The sequence below is a fragment of the Anser anser genome (genome assembly GCF_964211835.1).
Source record: "Anser anser genome assembly, chromosome: 18".
Lineage (NCBI taxonomy): Eukaryota > Metazoa > Chordata > Aves > Anseriformes > Anatidae > Anser > Anser anser.
In genome coordinates, this window is record NC_139739.1 from 2,807,699 (window position 1) to 2,828,716 (window position 21,018).

At 48.2% G+C, this 21,018-nt stretch overlaps 1 protein-coding gene across 5 annotated transcripts in view; it reads right to left on the reverse strand.

The window, feature by feature from the left end:
• The window catches only part of MLXIP (MLX interacting protein), a 43,064-nt gene extending 22,046 nt beyond the window's left edge, over positions 1-21,018 (reverse strand). Inside the window, exons 1-2 of one of the 5 annotated variants that reach the window (XM_083804198.1) lie at positions 20,545-20,678; positions 10,644-11,930 (exon numbers count right to left, since the gene is read on the reverse strand). Coding sequence is in view for 2 of the 5 variants with exons in the window: in XM_083804197.1 (XP_083660323.1) it covers positions 20,545-20,918 (374 nt within the window). In the remaining 3 variants the exon portion in view is untranslated. Of the gene's footprint in view, positions 1-2,288; positions 2,532-10,643; positions 11,931-20,544 lie in introns of all 5 variants that reach the window. The other 4 variants (XM_083804199.1, XR_014573602.1, XM_083804197.1 and 1 more) reach the window with 4 other exon arrangements.

Consider the following 21,018-nt stretch of genomic DNA (forward strand, 5'->3'; position numbering starts at 1 on the left):
TTGCCTCAGGTACCAGTGTGGAAAATCCCCTTCCTCCACCCAGAAAAAAATCAAATTCATTCTCCACAAGATGACATGTGAATGCTGCTGACCTTGGCAAGCTGTCCTGAATTGTACTGAATTAAATACTGTGCATGAGGTCTTTAAAATACCAAGAGAGAAGAAAGGTACTGCACGATTTGTTGCTTAAGAATACGGTAACAAACAGTAAGGCTGAATTATATACCCGAGGCTACACAGTGTGTGAATGACAGAGCTAGGAATGGGACAGATTTTTGTCATGCTGCTGTGTTCTGCATGTCAAAGCCTCCTTCCCACCCTCTGCCACTTGGTTTGACATGTAGGGATAAGGAAGAAAACCTCTTGCTATGGTTGCCTCTCTAGCTCAGCAGTTATTTTTCCTTCTGCACGCACATAGCACCTGGCCTAGATCTATCGTAAATGGAATTTAAACATAAACCTCTGAGCACCGAGGTTCACATGCCACAGGCCTGACCCTGCTGCCCAAATATACATTCGCAGCAAATACAGCAAAGATACCTTGAAAAGCAGCTATCAGGAACGTGCAGGAGTCACTTCTCAAACAGACCATACGGGTCTTGTGTACTAGAGTGGTAAGCAATTAATTATTTTATTTTCACACCTGAATTTTGCAAATTCAATTGCAGGAACAAGCTACAGAGTGTGCTTTCTCTATTTAGTTAACAGATTCCCATTGCCTTTGTGCCAAAAGAGCTCTCTCTTGCCTTGTTAACTCCTGTCTTAAAACCCACTTCCTCTGCATTTTTCCCCCAATGCCTTCCTGTACACGACCATTCAACATTTAAGGTAGACTCTAATTTTCCCTTTTACGGCAGGTGACAGTAGAGAGGCTTTTAATTTAAGCAATAAAAAAAAAAATCCAATTTGATATTACAGTAGCTAATTAGATTAGCTTTTCCAGCAACACAGAAAAGAAACTTTTTGGCTTCTCCCCAGCATTTTTTTTCGGAAGGAATGGTTTCAGTTTGTTTTTTAATCTCCAAAGTGTTTTGTTGGGGAGTTGGGCCTGTCAGCTCAGCTCTCCAGGAGCCAAAACTAACAATATTTCCCCAAACAATGGTTCATTCAAAGAATAAGATTATATGCATTGTGTGCTGGAGCAAGGAGGCAGGCAAGTGAAACAAAAACTCTCCTACATTAAGCAAGTCTGTAGGACTTGCAAGGAGGCCACACTTTCACATCTTACTATTTGTAGCTACAAAGCTAATTCCAGCTGCTGCCCCAGGACACTAATCCCAGCCAGAGCTCGTTTTAAAAGCAAGCATTAAGGCAGCTCATTTCCTTGAGGTTACCTGGTTCACCTTCCTCACCTGAAATCCTCCTGCAGTAGCAGAGTCCAGGCTGTGGAGGGATTTTATATTGCCCACAGTCCACAAAGGAGAACTTTGTGCTAAAGTTACATCAAACATTCTGAAACAACCAAACTCTCCCATTGTTTGATTCTCCTTCTTTTAAAAACAATGCTTCAATCTTGAGGACAGAGATACTAAAAGGGACAAACACTTTTCCTCTAAATACATGATGCTGAGGATAGAAGTATTAAAAAATAAAGAAATAAAAAACCAAAGTCATCCACTGGCAAACTGGAATTATAACACCTGCCCAGGACATATCATCTAGACTGATTTCACCCAGGAAGGCTGAGGCGTGCACGTCCTAAAAAGGAACAGGAAAGTAAAAGATCAGTCACACTGCAGGAGCAAACATTCCTGACCCAACAAATGCACCATAACCAAAACGCTCTTCATTTTTATTTAGCTTTAAAATCTATCATTTTAAGCTCAGTTTTAAAGTTGAATGTGATTTGCCCGGGATCTGGGCTCTTGCCGTGACAGAGACCACATCTATGCTGGTGATGGAATATCTACGCCGACAGCTTTTTACACCATCCTTATGTCAGACAAGGAAAAAAGTTTTGCGCTGTAGTTTTAGCCAAACCTAACCTGGGCAATAGCTGCACAGGAAGAGGAAGGCTTGTGGCCAGCTGGGAAAGCCGACTGGAGAAATGCTTTCCGGAGAAGCAGACTTCAGGCAAGTTATGAAAGGGCGAAAAGAGCGCTGAAATAGCATGGGGTGAAGGGGAACAAGGAACGAGACAAATATCAAGGAGACCTAGAGACTGCAGCGTCCTTCAGCCAGTGCCTATTTAAAGACACCAAATATTTAAATAGTTTCTGTTTTCCAGTCAGAAACCATACTTCTAAAAATGTTCCTGCTTCTCAGACATTTGTCTCCTATGGACTTACTTTACTACAGAGCTGGAACAGCGAGAAAGCAAGCTTCATAAATAACGTCAGCAATAATTTCAGTCAAAAATGCTGAGAAACAGGCGTGGCCATCACCATCCATCACCGCTGACTCCTGAGCACAACCTCTCCCTGATCCTTCCTGTACTTAAGCTCGCCCATCCACCAGCATTGCTGGTTCTCAGCTTGGTTTGGTCCACGAAGAACACAGCAGAAAGCAGTCTCGATTTTTTTCACGCTTGGCTAGAGAATTCAAGACAAAATAGAATCAGTTTGTATCTTTAATGAAAGAGGGTTTTCTGCCTTTACAAATAGACATTCAACTAATCAGATTTTCTGGTGTCTGCCAGGAACATATCTGCTGGTCAGATAACAGCATGGGTAAGAATTTCGGCCCTCCTCAGACCTTCCCCCAGAAGAAAGCACTGTAAACACAGCGAGCAGGAAAAATCTTACAATTAGGAGAGCCACAAAACTTCTGCAGCAATACAGGCTTATACTTAACAAATAAACTCCCCAGGAAATCGTTCTGATTTTTTGTTTAAACAAACACTGCAACCCAAAGTTTCTGTTCTGGTATGAAATGACATAATCCGTAATTTATTTTCCTGGCAGATTAGATGTAGATGTGGAGAGCACGAAGTGAAGATTATCACGATTTCTAAGCATTCAGTTTTGTTTTTTAAAAATGTTCCTTTGAGGTAAGGATCAGTGATTCAAGTATGGACTTGAATCTTCCCTGCACAGATTTAAGACACCCTTTATACAGTGGATTTCAAATTCCAACTGGAACTGAGCAACAATGCATGCTTATTATTGAATTATCATTAAATTCTACATAAAAGGAAATGTATGGTAGCATATGCAAGCACTAAAAAAGGCAGAAAGCCTCCAAATTCATATTGTTGGTATCTCGGCACATTTCTCACAATTAAAAGCTTTAATTATAGGATCACGAGCAGTTTTTCCACATCCTAAGCCTCTCCGTGTACAGAATAGCACAGAATGGCATGCAGCACAGCCCGAGTGTTTAGTTTAGCACTTTCCTTGCTGGCCCCCCGTGCTGTTTACTTTTCAGTGCTCAAAACATAATTTATAGTTATTGTTTAGGCTTCACTCACAGGTTTTTCCCACAGTGCTTTCCCTTTTATTTTGCAGGGGGGAAACTGAGGCACAGACCTGTTAACATTTCATTGTCCGCTCCGCTGATCCGGCCAACGGGAGGTGACGTGCCTGTGCTTGCCTGCCAAACGGCATCCTCCAATTCCCTGCCCTGCTCTCACCTCCAGCCGACGCGCTGAGACCACCTCTGCGCTCGCTGCTTGGACTGGCTGCTGTCACCAGTTCCTTACAAGGTTACAGTCTGACCAAGTTCAAATTCAGGTTCACAGGACAAAACACTCGCGTGGTACATGTGCAACCCTCTCGCTGAATTTCAAGGACCTTGTTCCAAACCCTTGGGTACCTGAACTTTTGAAAAACGAATCCAGCTTTTCTTTCCTTTTTTAATATGGGCAACATGTTTTGTTTCAGCTTTATTCATGGAACAGACTGAACTGCTTTGAACAACTTCTCATCCAAAAGCCATCGGCTTAAACATGCGAAAGTTCAGCTCTAACAGCTAAACAACCAGAAGTGCAGTTCCACAGCAGGAATTAGTGGGCAGCGCTAAGAACAGGAGGTGCTACCAGCACTGCCTACAAGAACAGCTGGGTAAGAAGGTGGAAAGTCAATTCCTTTTCATGTTTTCTGCGGTGTAGCGTAATGCCTCATGTTTTGTATGACTCACCCTTGTAACTAAATGAGCACGTTATCTCTGTATGTAAAGCAGCAAGCATGAAACCAGAGCGCCAGGCAGCTGTTCCCTGCCTGCAAGCTGCAGGCCAACAACTGAAATCAACCTACTGGAGATCAAACCTTCACACCCAGCTCCTTCTCTCTGCTGCTAGGATTGCACACGCAGCTTCACGCAGCTCAGTGCTCTCTGCCCAGGGCCAGGACGACCAGAAATGAGCATCCTGCATTACCTACGAAGCTGTCAAAACTATTTTAGAACCACCGGATTGAGGACTTGCGTTTAGGGAGCGCTTACTCTGTTCTTTGCCTGGAAGGAGCAAAAAGACACAACCAGCTTTAACCCACCTCAGGCTCCTAATGTGCAACGGTCCACCAGTAACTCCGCTCTGATCTGCAGCGGTGAGGGCTGTGATAGTTGCCAGATTTTCTTTGCTGCATCACCTCCACCAACAGCTTCGTTGTCAGCTCCCTCCCTGCCGCACGATTCCCTTTCCGGGAGCAGCCACGGCACCCAAAGCACCCCTTTCCCCCATCACCTCCTCTCCACCGGCCTTGCTGCAGCCTCCTTCCCGCTCAAGGAACATATAAAAGTTCGCCGAGGCCAAGGAAACATCCTGTATCTAACGACGCTGAGATGGCACAACAAGGATGGATCAGTTCTACCGTGAACTTTTCTTACAGAATCCCTGCTGGGAGGTCGAGGAGCTTCCCTACTGTTACTAGTTGCTATGATGGTGATCATCAGTATGGTGCACTGATAAGCACGTCAACAAAGTACTTCACCCAAGATCACGTATTTGTTTTCCCTTGGTTTTGAAGCCTGTCCTGCATTCCCTGGTGAGGCTGGCTTTTCACCATGTACTTCTAGAGCAGCTTCAGCCTAGGGGAAGAGATCCTCCTCTGTCTTTTGAAATTCTCCACTTCTTCCTAAAACTTGATTCCTATCGCTGGGTTTTGCTCAAGCTTCTCAAAACACTCACTGCAGAGGGCTCTTCTCATGTGCAAATGCCCAGGAAGCAGAGGTGTTGCCCAGAGCACCTTTTCCTGCCCGTTTACCAGGATGGCAGCCGGGAGGACCCACTTGCACAGAGCCACCAGCGGGTCGGGATCCTTTTGTATGCTAAGGCCTTAGCCTAGGGTAATAGGCTGATCGAGATGCGATAATCCAGGACCTTATTTCAAGCACCTAAATTGTGGTTCAAAGACTTTTCACACAGAGAGCCCCTGACAAACCCAAACAAACCCTATCAGCAGGGCAGATCAGCGCAGCTCTCATACCGACAGGAACCGAGAGCTGTTTACCAGGGACAGAAACCTGAAACCAGAGCTTCTGCCACAGAGGGTAGGGTAACGTTCTGGGCACGACGCTGCGAGCCTATAAATATACCCCGAGACTTCAGGGATCTTATTCTGAAAATGACTTCAGTGTTTTAAAAAGAAGAGGCGCTCCCCACCTCTCCCCCTGTGCAACGAAGCTCTCCCAGCAGCTGTCTGCGAGCAGCTCCCTGCAGCATGAGAAGCACCAGGCTCGTTCCCAAATTCAGTTACTGCAGACTCAAGGCTTCACCAGCACACACAGTTTATTGAAACCGTACATAAAAGCTAAGCCAGGAACTACCCAGAAGATAGGAGGAGGGTAATGGCACGGTTCTGTTACTACTAAGGCTACTGGAAGATCAAAAAAATCCTCAGAAAGATAAAGCAGGGAGAAAACCCCTGCCAGAGCCACCATAAAGCGGACTGGAATGGGGAGAAAAATAAAAAAGGAGTTAAGTAGCAAAAAGGCCCCTCCGAAAGGCCACATACACCTCCTAGGAAAATCTTTATTTCGTTGGATCCGAGCGCAAACAAATGCTTTCACAGTGACTTCACCAGCACCAGCCTCCAGCCAGCGGCGAGCGGCTGGGAGCAGGGGCAGGCGGCTCCCGCGGCCCCTGCCGGGAGCAGCCGCGCTGCCGGGGATCCAGCAGCCGATGCCCGCAGCCTCCCGGGAAGGCCGAGCCTCCAGGAAAGGCTGCGCCTGCTTGGAAGGAGCGGCGGATAACAGACCTTCACCTCCAGGTCAGCGGCGAGAGCGGCGGGAGCCGCGCAGCTGTGTAAGTGACCCCTCCTCGGGTTAAGTGGGGCACGAGGGAGAAGCGTGCTAATGCTCACCGCGCGGAATCCGCGTCACTTTTCCCACACAGCTCTCGCTGCCAAGTTCGGGTTGGACAGGCCGAGGGAGATTCCTGGTTCCACACAGGGCGGAGAGAGCGGCCCTGTTCCTGGCAGCGCGGCTCGAGTCGCGCTCGAGAGCGGTTTGCTACTTTACAATGGTTGTGCATAAAGGTTTTAAACTCTGTGTAATAGCTACGGGACTGAACGGCACACAAGCACAAAGAGATCGAAAGTGTCTGCGTGATTCTGCGACACAAGCAGGAAATGCTTTCAGAGCCTGTTAAAAAATGAACACAATTTGTTCAGCAATGAATCGCCGAAAATGAGACAGCCGAGACGCCAGCTTGTGGGTGCTCGGGGCGTGAAGCTTTAGGAGCACTGGGAAGCTGGAGCACTGTCCATGACTGCATGCTACAACTACAGCTCAAAATCCTTCCCCCCCCTTTAGTGTCCCCCCTTTAAGGGGATGAGGAAAGACAAATTCGGCGGCACCGAATTCTGAATGCCGCCCCTCTCTCCAGAAAGGCCAGGTACCAGGACGAGTACACAGCGATCACGACACAATTACGCCTCCAAACTTTCAGAAGCATGAGAAGAGACTGAAAAGCCAGAACAGAAACTCTTGCTGAGTGTGTTATATTTTGGGGGAGAAAAGCACGCATCCTGCAGACACGAAGCAAACGAAGTCGGGGTACACGGCACTGACCGCACCTGACCGACCACCAGCAGCTCCGGACATGCGGTGCCTCCTCTCGGGATCTCTGTTGGGATCGCAGCACCTCTGACACTCGCCTCCGGCCAGCAGGATCGCTGAGGAGCCCAGGAACCTTCCCTAGGAGCCAGAATACACCTAGCATACACCGAGTTCATCGTCCCCTTCAAATGTCTCTCTCCCTCGCCATGTAAAATGCTCTTATCAGAAGCAGGAAGTTTCAAAGGGGCCGTTTAAAGCTTTCCTTTATTTCCTGTCTCTCCAGATTACATGCGAGCGGCCTTTCTTATAAAGTCATTCCTCTGCTGGCAGTAACCACCACGACCAAATATCCACCAGCAAAGCAGCTCAGAAATTCCTGTGTCAGTCACCCACGCATTCATTAAGACAGCTGGACTCACGATCCCCTTTCCAAGGACACGCTTTCGCAGGGCCCTGGATGGTCTAGGTCCCAAAACAAGTGGGGGATTCCCAGGTAAAACAGATGACAGTAACAGCACCGTCCTGAACCTTCCTACAAACAGCCCCCACCAAACAACCACAGCAAAACCCCCCCTCGCTAAACGACCCTAGCACAAGCCTCTTTTTGAACCGTGTTTTTTCCACTTGCAAAAATCACAATAAAGCTGCCTTCACTTGGTAGGGTCCCTCAGAGTGCTCAAACAAAAGGTAAATGACATTTGTTACATGTTTACTGCTGGAGAGGAAATCAATCCCTCTAAACTTCCTAGGATCTGTCTCCCTGCTTTAAAAGCTCGCTCCATGCACACATCAGCACACGCAAGGTCAGATTCCAAGCCTACTAATGTGCTAATAAAAACTGCTAATAAAAATTTGAGGCTCCTTAAGCTCCGCTAAGATTTTTACTGGAGATTGGAGGGTTCTGCTTGTGTGACTGGATACTGAAGGCAGATGGGATGCACGCTGGGCTCCTAAACAGAGACTCGCAGAGCAAAACTTTTATTAGAAGCAGTAATGAACTGACTTCTATTGCAGATTTTTGTGCATCTGATGTTGGAGCCTCTTAGTTGAGCTGTGCTCTTCGCTAACATCTGCTGGTTTGATGAAGTGAGCGAGTGAAACCTCGTCACACGGTGACAACATCCGACCACAGAGGCACTGGAGGCACAAACGTATCGGCTGTCTGTGTCTGCAGGGCCGTGGGACACCGGGTCCCTCCAGGCAGCCCCTCAGGGAAGGCAGCAGCAGGCTGGTATCACACAGAGCAGCCACGCAGCAACACCGCCTGCACTTATCTGCAGCTTCCAGAGCCCGAGTGCCGCTGACACGCACTGTCCTGTGCTGAAAAAAACCACGCGTTTCCATACCAAGCAAAAGCTACAAAATGAGAGCGCTCTAAGGCTGTAATTTTTACACGGCAGAAGACAAGTCTCTTACTAACGGAGATAAGAGCTTAGCAGCGAAAGTGCTGCCTGGAATTTTTTCCACTGCTGGTACTAAAGCAGCACCTAGCTCGCTGTAGTACTTGGCACCAGCCTCGCCTGCTTTATCGTAAGAGCTGCACGAACACCCAGGCGGGCGGGCCAAAGGTCCAGCTTTCCCAGGGCTCCGTCTCCTGCAGTGGCCACAAGCAGGTGCTTGGGGAGCAGCGAGAACAGGACAAGCACGTTTGTGTGGCACTCCCTGCCGTCCCCAGCACGCTCCCTTCCTCCAGCTATCTTCAGAAACAGGTAAAGGCAGCAAAGCCCTAGGACCACGTCCCCACTGGCCCTGCACATCTCAGGCAGCCCTAGACAAAGCAAAACTCAGCTCCACGAATTCCCAGGTGGGTCAGGTAGCCAGAGCTTAAACCAGCCCCAACCCAGCTCGCAAGCCTTCCTGACCAGGGAGCAGGTTAACTGAGCCCTCTGCTTACCTTGACTCAACACACATTTCTGAGCAAGTCAGTCTTTTGTAAACATTTCTCAGTTGTAAAGGGAAACGATATCAACCTACTCCCTGCAAGTGAATTGGAAGAACCACTTTATTTCTCCTCTTGCTGTGTCTATAGACCCCCTTTTCTTTTTTCATACCGATGTGAGTTGAATGTGTATCGATCTGGCAGCTCTTTGTGTAGAAAAGGGAGGGATAATGACTTCCTTAATAGAGAACAGCCATCGCGGGGACTGCTGCAGCAGATTCAGATGTCCCAGCTTTTTGAGAGATTGCTTGAGGCTCTCAGCTATTTCACAACGTCTGCTTTCTATTCTCAATACATTTTAGCTGTCAAACATGATTGCTAAGTACCTGAAGTACGTGCAGTTTCCTCCTTGAGGACATCTGTGTCTTTAGTCAAGTTATTTCTCCCACCCCAACACTGGGTTCATCTGAAATAAGCTGTCAACATACAAAGTACTTCTCTTGCTCTGTAGCAGCTGTAAGTATTTCACAATAATACTGAAATCCTTCAGTTTAGTTCTTTTTTAAATTTTCCATATCCTCAAATCCAGAAGAGTCATTTTCGCATGTGTTCTCAGGTCATTAACCCACTCCCCCACTACAGTTCCTCCTCTCGATTTTCTTTCTCAAAAAGCTGTGTTGTAAGAGAGCAAAAGCAAGCAGATCGTTCCCTTTCCCTGCTTCCCCACACTTGGCACGTCACCGCCGTGCCTTCCAACCACGTACTCGCCCTCCATCCTGCCAGGGACATATGTTTACCCAGCAAACAGAAAGCTGGACCAGGCTGAGTATCCGTGCAGACATTAATGTGCAGGAGTTTGAAAGCATACTGGGGAACATTCCTACCTCTGCTGAACTCTATACATAATGAGCTAGCATGAGAGGAATGGTATGCAACATCCAGGTCCTTACGTGCTGCTAGCAGACGTGAATTTCAGAGCCCATTTCTGAATCCACAGCTTAGCAGAGCACAGACTTTGCTGTGTCGCCTCTCACTCAAAGACAGAAAGTCCTCCTGATGCTGGCAGCTCCCACTTTCAGTATCATTTTAGCAGTTTAACTTGCTTGCCTACATGGCTACGGCTTCTCTACACACATCCAGGAATTCATCAGGATGAGCAGAGACCAACCATGCTAGAAAATAACAAATTATATCATTCTTTGCCCTGGGAAATATGGCAGCAGATAATGCCCATAGCTATTGATTGGGGCATCAGAAATGCAACAAGATCTTCCACCGGCCTTTTCCCATTTGGCACTTCTGCTCTGACAGCTGCCAGGCCCAGAGCTCAGGTATTTCCTTTTTTGCCTTTCTTTCTTCATTTTTACTTGCGTGCCTTTCCTTTTTTACTGTGTTGCTCATTTCTGTCTCTGACCTGCTACAAAGTAATAGCTCTCAGTAACAAGCACAGGCTACATCAGGTGCGATACCACAGCTCCAAAACCAAAGGTCTGCGTAAGGAGAGAGAATGAAGAGCAGCCACAGACTTTAGAGAAGAATCACAAGGAAGTGAGCAGCTCTTCCCTTTGGGAATGACGTCACTAGTGAAGATAAACGGTGAAAAAGTTTAACAGCAACCTAAAATCTGGATGCAAGATGCAGCAAGAAGTTGTTTAGCTGAAGAGCCTTTGCTGGCTCGCGTTTAGCCACACGAATGTACAGTTGCTAGACAGTAATTAAATGCAGTAGGCCCAAGTTATTTTTAGATCTATTGTGCAATCCCAACGCCACTTCATTCCAGCTGCTCCAGAGACACGAAAATAACATCACACGGGCCTGGGCTCTGTACCGTCACTCCTGGTTTGATGGGCTCTCCTCCTGCACTAGGACCTTATCGGGTGAGAAATTAGGCAAGGCGATGCAGCCCCTGGCAGAGACAGGGTGACGCAGGCAGGAACAGGGCTTGGACAACCTGCTCACGCTGACGGGGAGGTGGTGTGGCTGTCAGACCGAGAAATCCCTGTGTTCGCTGCAGCCCTGATACAGGTCTCAGCCCTGCACTTCATCCGGCGTGTCCTCGAACTTTTGCGGGCAGAGCCCGCGTTACTGCCAGACCCTGAGGGAAGAGAGAGTAAACAAAGTGGCAGAGGGAAGCGGAGGTCAGGATTTTGAGTAAACATCCCACGCCAGAGTTCTGAAAACAATGAACATGACAGATTCCAGCAGCAAAAGCGTCCTTCGTGCCTCTGCAGTGTTTGCTTGGGTCTTGTTACGCAGAGATGCTGCTTAAAAATAAAAAATAAAAATCCCCTGTCCACGCTGATACATGAGGACTAACAGGCTTGGCCGCTAGAAGGATCAGGGAAAATAAGAGGCCCCACCTTGCTCGTGTACAGGATCTGTCCTAAGTGCAAGATGCAGCACAAACTGCAGGGGTGAGGAATGCTGCTGTACGCCTCTCACAGCCTCAGGGCCAAGCCCCCGGATGTACCACCACTGCCTTAACGACAGCCAGGGGCTGGCGTTGCCCCGAGCTCCCAACGCAGTTACCTCTGCAGCGGGACTGCCTCAGAAGGGTTCTGCGGGAAGCAAGCACAGCAGGAGACCACACAAACACCACGCGGAGGGACCTGCAAGACGCCACCTTGCGCCTGGATTTGCAAGACCCAAGTACAAACAGTGCAGTTTATACTTGTTCGTTTCCAACACTAATGACAGCAATCTTCTTTCTCAGGAAGGACAAACTTACTACACCAGAACAAGGCCGTCTGGATCTTCTCCCTCCCCCTCAGTCACCCTTAAGGCTCAGCTCCGCAATTCTTGCTCTTACTCCGAAGCCAGCCCTAGTACAAGCTGACTCCACCAAACCCCGGCGAAGACAAGACCACCCTTTCATTTCCCAGCCGAGATGGGAGGAAGCCTTTCTGTGCTCACGCAGAAACAAAGCTACAAGAACAAGATTCCTGTGCTTGTAGGAGGATGACTCTGTGGAAGAAAGGGAGTAGGTCCCTCCAGCTTGCTGCCTTTCCTCCTCCAGCTGGGCGCAGCCGAGGCTCTTCGATTCCTGCTCTGAACTGTTCCCATAAAACTCTGTGCTTCATTTCCCGTATCGCTGAGGGAATGCACAGGGAAGTACCTGCGATTAAAGAGAGAAGGGCAAACAAAACATACGCAGTTTAATTGCAAATATATCCTCTGCTCGCTCCGGTGTGGTATAAATGAGCAATAAATATACCTCTGGAAATCCAGAGATCTCCCATGACATTAAAAATATATGTATTTCTCTATATGTGCAAGACATTCCCAAACACAAAAAAAATCAGGTAATAAAAAGCATGAAACATAGCAGAGCTTCCTTGAACAACACCATCAGCTAAGCTAGAAACAGAGATGAGAAAGCCTGTAGCTGTGCATTAGCGCTGTAAATAATGTTCTGTGAACACAAAACCAAGGATCAAAGAGTTGTCCAACTAAACTTTAACACGGCATTAAGATCTGACAAGTCATTAAGATATTCCAACGCGCTGCAGAACAAGCCCTCAGTTCGTTAGGTCGAGCGCTCAGCTACTCGAACAATCGACCCCCCTTCTGTGCAAGCACCGCGCTGTGTCACGGCACGCATCATGTCACCAGGGTTATCAGCGGGTCAGCCGTGGTCTGGCCTAAGCACACTGGCGTATCACTAATTAAACAAAACCGGATTCGAACGCTTCGCTCTGTGGGAATCCTGCAGGCCCTCCCACCCGGCCCGGGCCTTCTGCCTTACAGCCCGGAGGTGACAAAGCAGCTCTCGCGGCCGCTCCTCGCACCTTTATCACACCTTCCCAACGGGCAGGGGCCCCGGAGCTACAGCGCGCCCAGCTCCTCAGCCTGCGAAGGCAGGAGAGGAGGGAAGTTTGGGCTAACTTCTCCCTCACGTCACCCGTCGGGGTGTCTGGCCCAGGAAGGAGCCATTTCGCTGTGACTTGGGCCTGCACGGCTTCCCAAGGTCCCCCCCAGCCCCGTTTTCTATTACACGTACGCAAGCACAGCCCAACCTCAAAACCACCATCATTTCTCGCAGGTAGCCAACTGCTGCTGGGCTCGCTTTCAAACACCTTAAAGCACAAACCGAAACCTTCTCTACGGGTAGGGAACGGCGACTGCAGCCCTCGGCTCTCCTGCTGGCAGGAGGAAACCAGCTGCGTTCACCTCCTGAGCAAAGCCCTCTTGGGAAAGGGGTCAAGCCTCACGTGGCAATTAAGCGTTTGATAGCTCAGGGAGGCGGATGCCACTCGGACTTCCAAGCCCAACAGAGCAGCTCTCCACAGGAGAAAAACCCAAACTGCTACAAACACCACAGCTCCCGTTGTTCTAAAAGCGGGAGTTTGCTAGGAAAAATAATCTAGGTTCTCCAGAAGGCCACCAGCAGCCACAGACTTCAGAACGGGGAGGTATGTACCAGGTATTTAAGCTTCCTTGGTGCCTGTACCAGGTATTTAAGCTTCCTTGGTGCCTGCAAGGCGCAGCCCTTTCGCAGGGAGCGTGATGCTTCGTCTCCGAAGCGCAGGCACCGGCTCCCCAGGGCGCAGGCAGGTGCTTTTCGCCCGCAGGTCAGGGAATGCCAAAGGCAGTCGGCAGCTCGCGGCCTTCCAGATGCGTTAAGATGGATGTTAAAACACCAGCCTGCTTTTATTACCCTGTAGTTTGCACCTGTATGGCTCCTCATCGGTTACGACAGCAATGGCTTTTCTAACAGGTGTCAGCTTCTTCTTTCCCTCTTAAGTCTTCCTTTTGCCTCCTTTCCTTTATTACTTAGGTTTGTAGCTGAAACATCATCTTTGATACAGCTTCCTTTCAGACTCCCGTGTCACATCACTTCTGAACTCCGTGCCTTTGTCTCCCCTTCTCTAAGCCCCCGGTGCACACATCCGAGTCTCTGCAGCGCTGAGACCTCCCTGGCCGTTTTCAGAAGGGAGAAAGGGAAAAATAAGCAGCTAGCTGATTTATCTAAGATCAACAGGCCAGAAAGTAAAGGCTAGCGAAAAGCTTTGTGCCTGTGTCACAAAGTAAATAAGCTGTGGCGAAGGCATAGGGGAACGTTTCCGATGGCGATTACTGCCTTCCTCACAAAGGGATGTCGACATCAATCATATTACAAATGGCACCAAGACAGCACGTTCTACCTGCAAAACAAATAATCAGAAGTGACCTTCCGACCCCCCTTTGAACAAGCAAACATATTTTGAGGAGCCCACGTTTGGAATTCCTATTCTAGCAGTGAAACCACTGAAGTCATTTCTAGAAAACCCAGTTTTTCCTAACCCCACTTCCCAAGCCTTCCTGCTTCAGAAACGGTGACAACGGTGTAACTCCAGCTTGCACTAAAAACAATCAGGTTCTGAATTTTCCATCGCTGTCTGCAACACAAAGAACAAACTCTATTTTCTTTGGAGGCAACTGAAACGAGTACTTTTCCTAATCATCCTTATAATTGTTGTATAGATATTTTAAAGGTTTCCTTCCCGGACCGAAAGGAAAATTGTATGAAAGCTGTAAAATATTTCAATAGCCATCAAAGAGTTCAGAAACCTTGCCTTTTTCCTCAGAAGTAGCTTAGAAGTTTTGTCTTTAAAGAGACTGCTCATGCCAGTGACGTCCAAATATCAAAGGACAGATGAGGAAAACTGCAAATGCAATTAATTTCTGCACACAAAGGGAAGGAAGCAGCAGGCATGTAGCCTCGTCTTTTAATTACAAACGAAGTACTAGCGTAAATCCAGGCTGGTCCAAGCTTCTAAACTGCTAAGTTTTGTTGTTGCTTTGTTTTAGAGAGACGAACATTTCTTTCTAGCAGCAAAAGGAAGCAAGGCAGCTCCAGGACAGCCAACCCAGGAGCCCCTGCCCCCATTTTATTGCGTGATCACCCACGCCTCCGATGCGTGGCCCACCTCGCTCCCTCCCTCTTGTCAGGCACACTCTTCTGAAGTGCTTCCTGTCTAACTGCCCCGGCACAGGGCAGAAATGCCAGACCTGACCCCAGCCAGACCTTCCACCACCCATCCTCTCTTTCCACATCACCTTACCTCACACCTACTTCTGTCCTGCACAGCACGACCCCGGCATCCTCACCTCTCTCTAACCCAACATTACGCATTCACCTTCCTGCTTTTTATCAGTTCTTCTCTATGTACAGCCCCAAACTCCCTCATCCTTACTCTTGCTCCATCCCACCCCTGTCAAATATTTCCTCCCTGACCCTTTTGTTTGACTTGAGCTTCACGGTATCTTTTTTTCCCCTCCTTCTGGTTTTCATCTCCGTGACCTCCTCTACCAACGCTATCAACTCCACCGCCTGGTTTTATCTCGGCTCTCCTGATTCACTCAATGCATTCCTCAGAGATCCTCCTAATTTTGCTCCGTCTCTCAGCCAGCCCCTGGCCTCACTCCTCACCCCCTCACTCCTCCTTCTTTGCAAGAGATCGCCGAGTACTGTTATTAGGGGGAAATCCCGCTCACACAAACAAGAGTTCATGCTCTTTCCGTTTCTCTGCAGAGTTAAAACACCTCTGACACTGCAGAAACGCCTAGCCACCCGCTCAGTATGGCTGCAAAGCTCCTGGTATTCCTCCCCACCACTTTCTACCTTGCTGCACCGCAGACACCCGTTTGTTTAAGGCTAATCGTAGCTTAAGGACACGCGGACAGATAAGCAGCTGCTGAAGTGCCTGGGTAACCAACCCCGCCTTCCAGAGAAGTGGAGTTTTTTTTCCCCACATGGGAGAGTAACAAACAAGAATGATTCAGTGACCTACTAAAGGAGGATGTGGAAAGTGAAGTTAAGACTTGAGTTTCAAGTTTCTTGGCTTTAATTCCTCTTGCCACACAGAGGAAAGAAAGAAAAACCGATAAGGGGGAGAGAACTGGAAATCGATGTGATAACTTCTGTGGGCATCAAACTCTGCTTCACTCGGAGCGCATCATAATTACGCGGCACAAGATTGTCAGTAAAAGTAACTCCAAGTCTCGCGGCTCAGCCAAGTTTTGTTTTTCCAGACCATGCAGAAGTTATTGAGAATTGGCAATCTGAGGACGCACTAGCTCCCTCCTCCCTATTTCAGCAACCCATCAAAAATTGCGATTACGAAATCCACGTTGTATTTAAGCCAGAAAATAAGATCTGTTTACTGTGTGGAAACACGGGACAAGAGAACTACAACGCAACACGCAGATTAAATGGTAAATCACAAGATGCTATCAACAACACGGCTTTTATAAGAAGCGCGATCACCGCACTCCAGACCGCAGTAACACCTTCCAGAGCCAGCTCCACAGAAGCCACCAGAAGCTCACGACCTGCGCAGCCACCAAAATCACCAGGAGCAGACCAAAACGGGTTGTTCCTGCATCTAAATCTGCCCACAGGATTTGTCACTTCTTCCTAGTCGTGTGCAGCACCAAAGACACCAAAACCTTAATTTCAACGAACGCCTTTTCACACTGCCACTACTAAACATTTGCTTTGGCAAAACAAACGCATCTTCGGCAGGAAAACAGCTCGGCAATCTTTCTGCAGACCTTCCTGAGGTTCAAGGTTGGCAAGGTGGGACTTACAAGCCCGTCTTAAACAGAGCTTAAAAGCTTGTGACTATATCGGGCCTCTGACCTACGCAAGGTAATAGGCTCAGCAACAACGCCCTGATTCATACTGTACCCCGAACGTAGCATCCTTGCTACCCTTAACCACGAGCACTCGTAGCACAGCAGTGCTGTTAAGTTAGGCTTCGTTCAAGGGATGAGCACAGGTCTATTGGTCAGAGCAGTTTCTAAAATCAGCGTATAAAATGTGTAATTAAGTTCTGGAAGCTTTTTATCTCAGACCTCCCAGCACCGCTGCCAAGAACTTCCCAAAACGCACGCTGCGTTAACCAAGTAAATGTGGCAGGCGTGCTTTGGAAACAAGCTGACCCCTAATGTCAGTCCCCCAGCGAAGGGAATGTTTCTGGCTCGCAGCTACGTGAAGTGACGGGGTCAGATTGCTGAGGAGGAGAGATGAGATCTAGAAATGACCTGGCAAGTTTTTCAAAAGCTAGCCGATGCCACCGCTCCCGGCGCTGTCCGTGCAACATTACCAAGTGTCATGTTCCGTGCAACTTTAACGAGCAGGATCCAGGAGGTTTTAAGAGAGTATCTCATGGCAGTGCTAAGGCTCTTACCTAAAGTACAACACCTGGCATACTCCTTAAGCTCTTATTAGAAGGTGAGAGCTCTGAGGCTCCTGAATAATAAAGGAGCCCACAAAGCCCCTATCACATCCTACCGCTGAGTAAGATTGACATCAACTGGCATAATTATACGTAACACGAGTTTAAAAAGAAAACCGCCCACATTAAGGATACTACTCACGCTCGTTAATTCCTAAAATAAAGCTCGTGCTGTGTTTACACTACGTACGTGACCACACTCCACACAAAACTGACCAGCCCATTCTCTCCGCTGCACGGATCTTCTCGCAGTGCCGCAGGAGGGGAGCTTCCACAGAGAAAATGAGCTACATGGTCCCAGGCCCTCACCGACCTCCCATTCTCTTACAGGGTGTGAGTACCAAGTGAACTCTGCACTGCTGTTTAACTGCCCTGCACCTCGAGAAAGTAACTGAAGCAAACTCTATGCCCCTGTTCACAGAGCGGAGCTTTCCACAGGGAACGCTACCAGCCCCACGCTGCAGCCTGTTAGGGCGATTAATGGTTTCCAGTGACCTTTCTTAAGGCACAATTTTTCCTTCATGTAAGCCTTCAGCCTGGACTCTACGAGGAGCCGAGCGTTACCCTGCTGCTGAAGACAACAGCTCTCCAAAACGAAGAGGAAAAATTCTTCTTCTGTCCACATCTGAGAATAAAAACATGCATTATGACGTGCTGTAATCGGAACATCTCAGAACACAGTTCAGTTTGGGGAAGTTATTCTCCGGTAATGTAAATATTTGAATAATTGTGAAGTTATTAAAGGGTTTTACTAAATTAAATATCAGGATTACGTATCATTTGACAAAATTCTGCTTAAAGACCATTACAGGCCACTCAACCATTGGCATAGTTTCTCTTTATTAGAACGAACGACGCCAAAGGTCATTTCCATTTTGGAAAGCACATTTTTTACATCTTTGCCTTTAAAGTGCCTACCTGCCACAGGCTGATCACAGTTACTCGGGCCACCTACACACATACTAAGATCTGCAAGGTCACATTGTTTTAGAGGGCTGAGATGAGAGGGCTAGAAGAGAAAAAACAGGGCTCTTTTACCTCCGTCGGTGTGATACGGTTCCCACAATCAATCTCAGGAAAAAAACTGGTGACATTTAGATAAAGCGCAGCCCACGTGATACCTGTTGTAAACCGTAGCGTTTATAAGTAACTTATTGATTTAGAAGATTGTTTTAATCTCCTAACTGTACAGCGGAGCATGCTCCGGTCACATTTTCCCCTGTGAAATGGCTCATCTGAAATGAGGTTTCTCTACCTGTGCTGCTGGATACGTGACTGAGGCGCATATGGTGAAAATTAAAATCAGGTTAGCTTGTACTGCTCAAAGGCACGAGGGAATTACTTCCCTCATGTTTGAAAATAGCTTTTTTGACATAAAAAGTGCGGCAGTTACTTAACAGCACAAAGCCATATAAGAAAAAAAAAAAAAAAAAGGAAGGAAGAAAAGGAAGGAGGAAAAAAAAGCACAGCCAAATAAAAGAGCCCAGGCTACACTGTGCATCCCAAAGCAAACGTGATTCAGCATAAATTTGGTCGTTTTGAACATAAACCACCCTGACCTGGTGATCTAGGTAATCTAGCAAAACTTTTTTTGCTAGCTCATTGGTAAAACTAATAGAAAACAGACAATTCAGTGCTTCTTTTTAAGACTTTTAAACACTGACATACTAGCAATGGGTGTCAAGTGTAAATAAATACAGCACACAGCTCTGTTAGATCAACTTCCCTGTTTTTATATTTAACATAGCTATCACCCAGCTCTAGAAACATGCTTAGTTAGCTCATTCCCCTTGTTGTTGGCTCTGCAACTGCCACAAACCACATTTCTTCACCTTTTTGTTTTCCAATTTTTTGTTTTTGTTTTTTTCATTTTTTTCCTAGAGTGAATTTCTATCCAGCGGTGCCTGTAGGAAAAATGTACACACGATATCTGCAGGTTTTGTCAGTGCTGAATCAGATAATAAGGAGGAAGATGCCACAGAGGCAACAACAACTACACTGTCCCCATAAACCAGCTCGTAAACCTCAAACCAAACCTGAAGCACGGCAGAGGAGGCAGCTGCCGTTCACCTGAGGGCCATGTGCTCCCTGAGGAGAACATGGACAGAGACCACTCCTAAGGTACAGAGGTTCATCTTCCGTGCTCCATCAACCTTTCTTTAAATCGTCATCACGGTATCACGTAATGATCTCGCTTTTCAGAGACAATTTTACAATGTTAGGCAAATTAAAAAAAATAATCATCACAAAGCCACCCAGTAAGCAGACTGTACCTGGGCAGGACTTTTCATGATTAGAAGCAAGCAAACACTCAGGTACCCAAGTACGAAACATTAAAAATCTGCTTTTCTTTGGCAACCTCTGAGACGACGTTTTCTGCACCTTGCCTCATACTACCACCAACAAGCAGGATAAAATCCTTTCTGCCAACATAGATTTGGTGCAAAATGTTTGCATCTGTAACAGATTTCAGCACTGTCAGATTTACATCAGGGAATCCTCCTTTTGTTAGATGTGATCCTCAGCCTTCAAATCCCAAGGATACACTGGTGGAAACCCAACAAAATAAAGCAGATTGAGGCCGATGAGCAGACACACGTGAGGAGTCTAGTCCTGTCGCTGGCAATACTTTTGGTTCCTCTGCATTTTCCTCTCAGCCTGTACAGTAAGGGCAGACTGGTTAATTTTTAATCAAGCGTTACAGTTTTATTTTCCTTTGTAAACGCCAAGATTTTACATCTATCTTTGTATGCACCTATCTAAGACTCACTCACTTGCCAATAACTAATAACTCGCATGGTAAAAAGACTAAGAGGGTTATTTATGTCACGTTTTCTCACTACACATACAGAACAGGCGCTTCTATTGCTTCCTGTTCACTTAAAAAAAACTGAAAACAGAGAAAAGTCTCTGTAAAATGAACAAAGAATAGAGAAGCGTGGGGTGGGCAAAGTTTGTTTCCTTTTACTAAGCTAAGATGGTTCTTATAAGGGAAGATAAATCCTTCTGTTGGTAAGGCTCGGGGGAGCTTTCCATCCTTCCTTTTAATCAACTTCCAAACCGTGCCTAACCTTTTGCTGTATCACACGGAACAAAAGCTGCAAGCGGGGACACATCTTTCCAAAAACACTCCTGTTCCACGGCTCTGCCTCCATTTTGGAAGGCAGACAAAGGGAGCAAACGGGAAAAATATCGGAATATCTCACTAAAGAGACGAAAACCAAAAGCGGAGCGTGGGCAAAAGGCGCAGATAAACCCAGGAAGTGCTGCTCCCCAGCCGCAGCCACCGGAACAAAGGAAACAACGACAGCTTCTACTTGCGGGAACCTGTCACAAAAAAAAGAGGAATTCCACCGAAAGAGCTGCGGAGCGCCTCACGGGCACCCCCGGGGCCTTCCCCCGAGCCTCCGGGGGCCGCCCCCCCAAACCCGGGGGATGCTGAAGCGATGGGGGCCGGGACCCAACGCCCCTGAGGGCCGCCTCCAGCCCGCAGCCCCCGGCCGGTACCTGTAGGCCAGGGACATGCACTCGAAGAGCTTCGTGAGGGAAGCGTCGATGCTGAGGCGCCCCCCGGCGCCGCCGCCGCCCCGGGCCGCCCCGAACTGGTAGGTCTGGCAGGTCTGCTCGTTGACCGTGTCGAAGTCGTAGCCCTTCTTGGGAGGGTGCTCGCTGTGAGGCGACGACACCATGAAGTGGCCCGAGTGGATGATCTGGGGGCCCGGCGGCTGCCCCCGCCGCGGCCCGCACCGCCGCCCTCCGCCCGGCGACGAGGCGCCGCCGTCGTCCGTGTCCGACGAGTCCTCGTCGGGCTCCGTGCGGGGGGACAGCGGCCCCGCCGCCCCCAGCAGCCGCGCCGGCCGCATGAACACGTCGGCGGCCATGGCCCCGCTGCTGCTGCCGCCGCCGCCACCGCCAGCCCCCGGCCGAGCCCGCCGCCCGCTCCTCTCCTCTCCGCTCCGCGCCGCCACCGCCCCGCTCCGC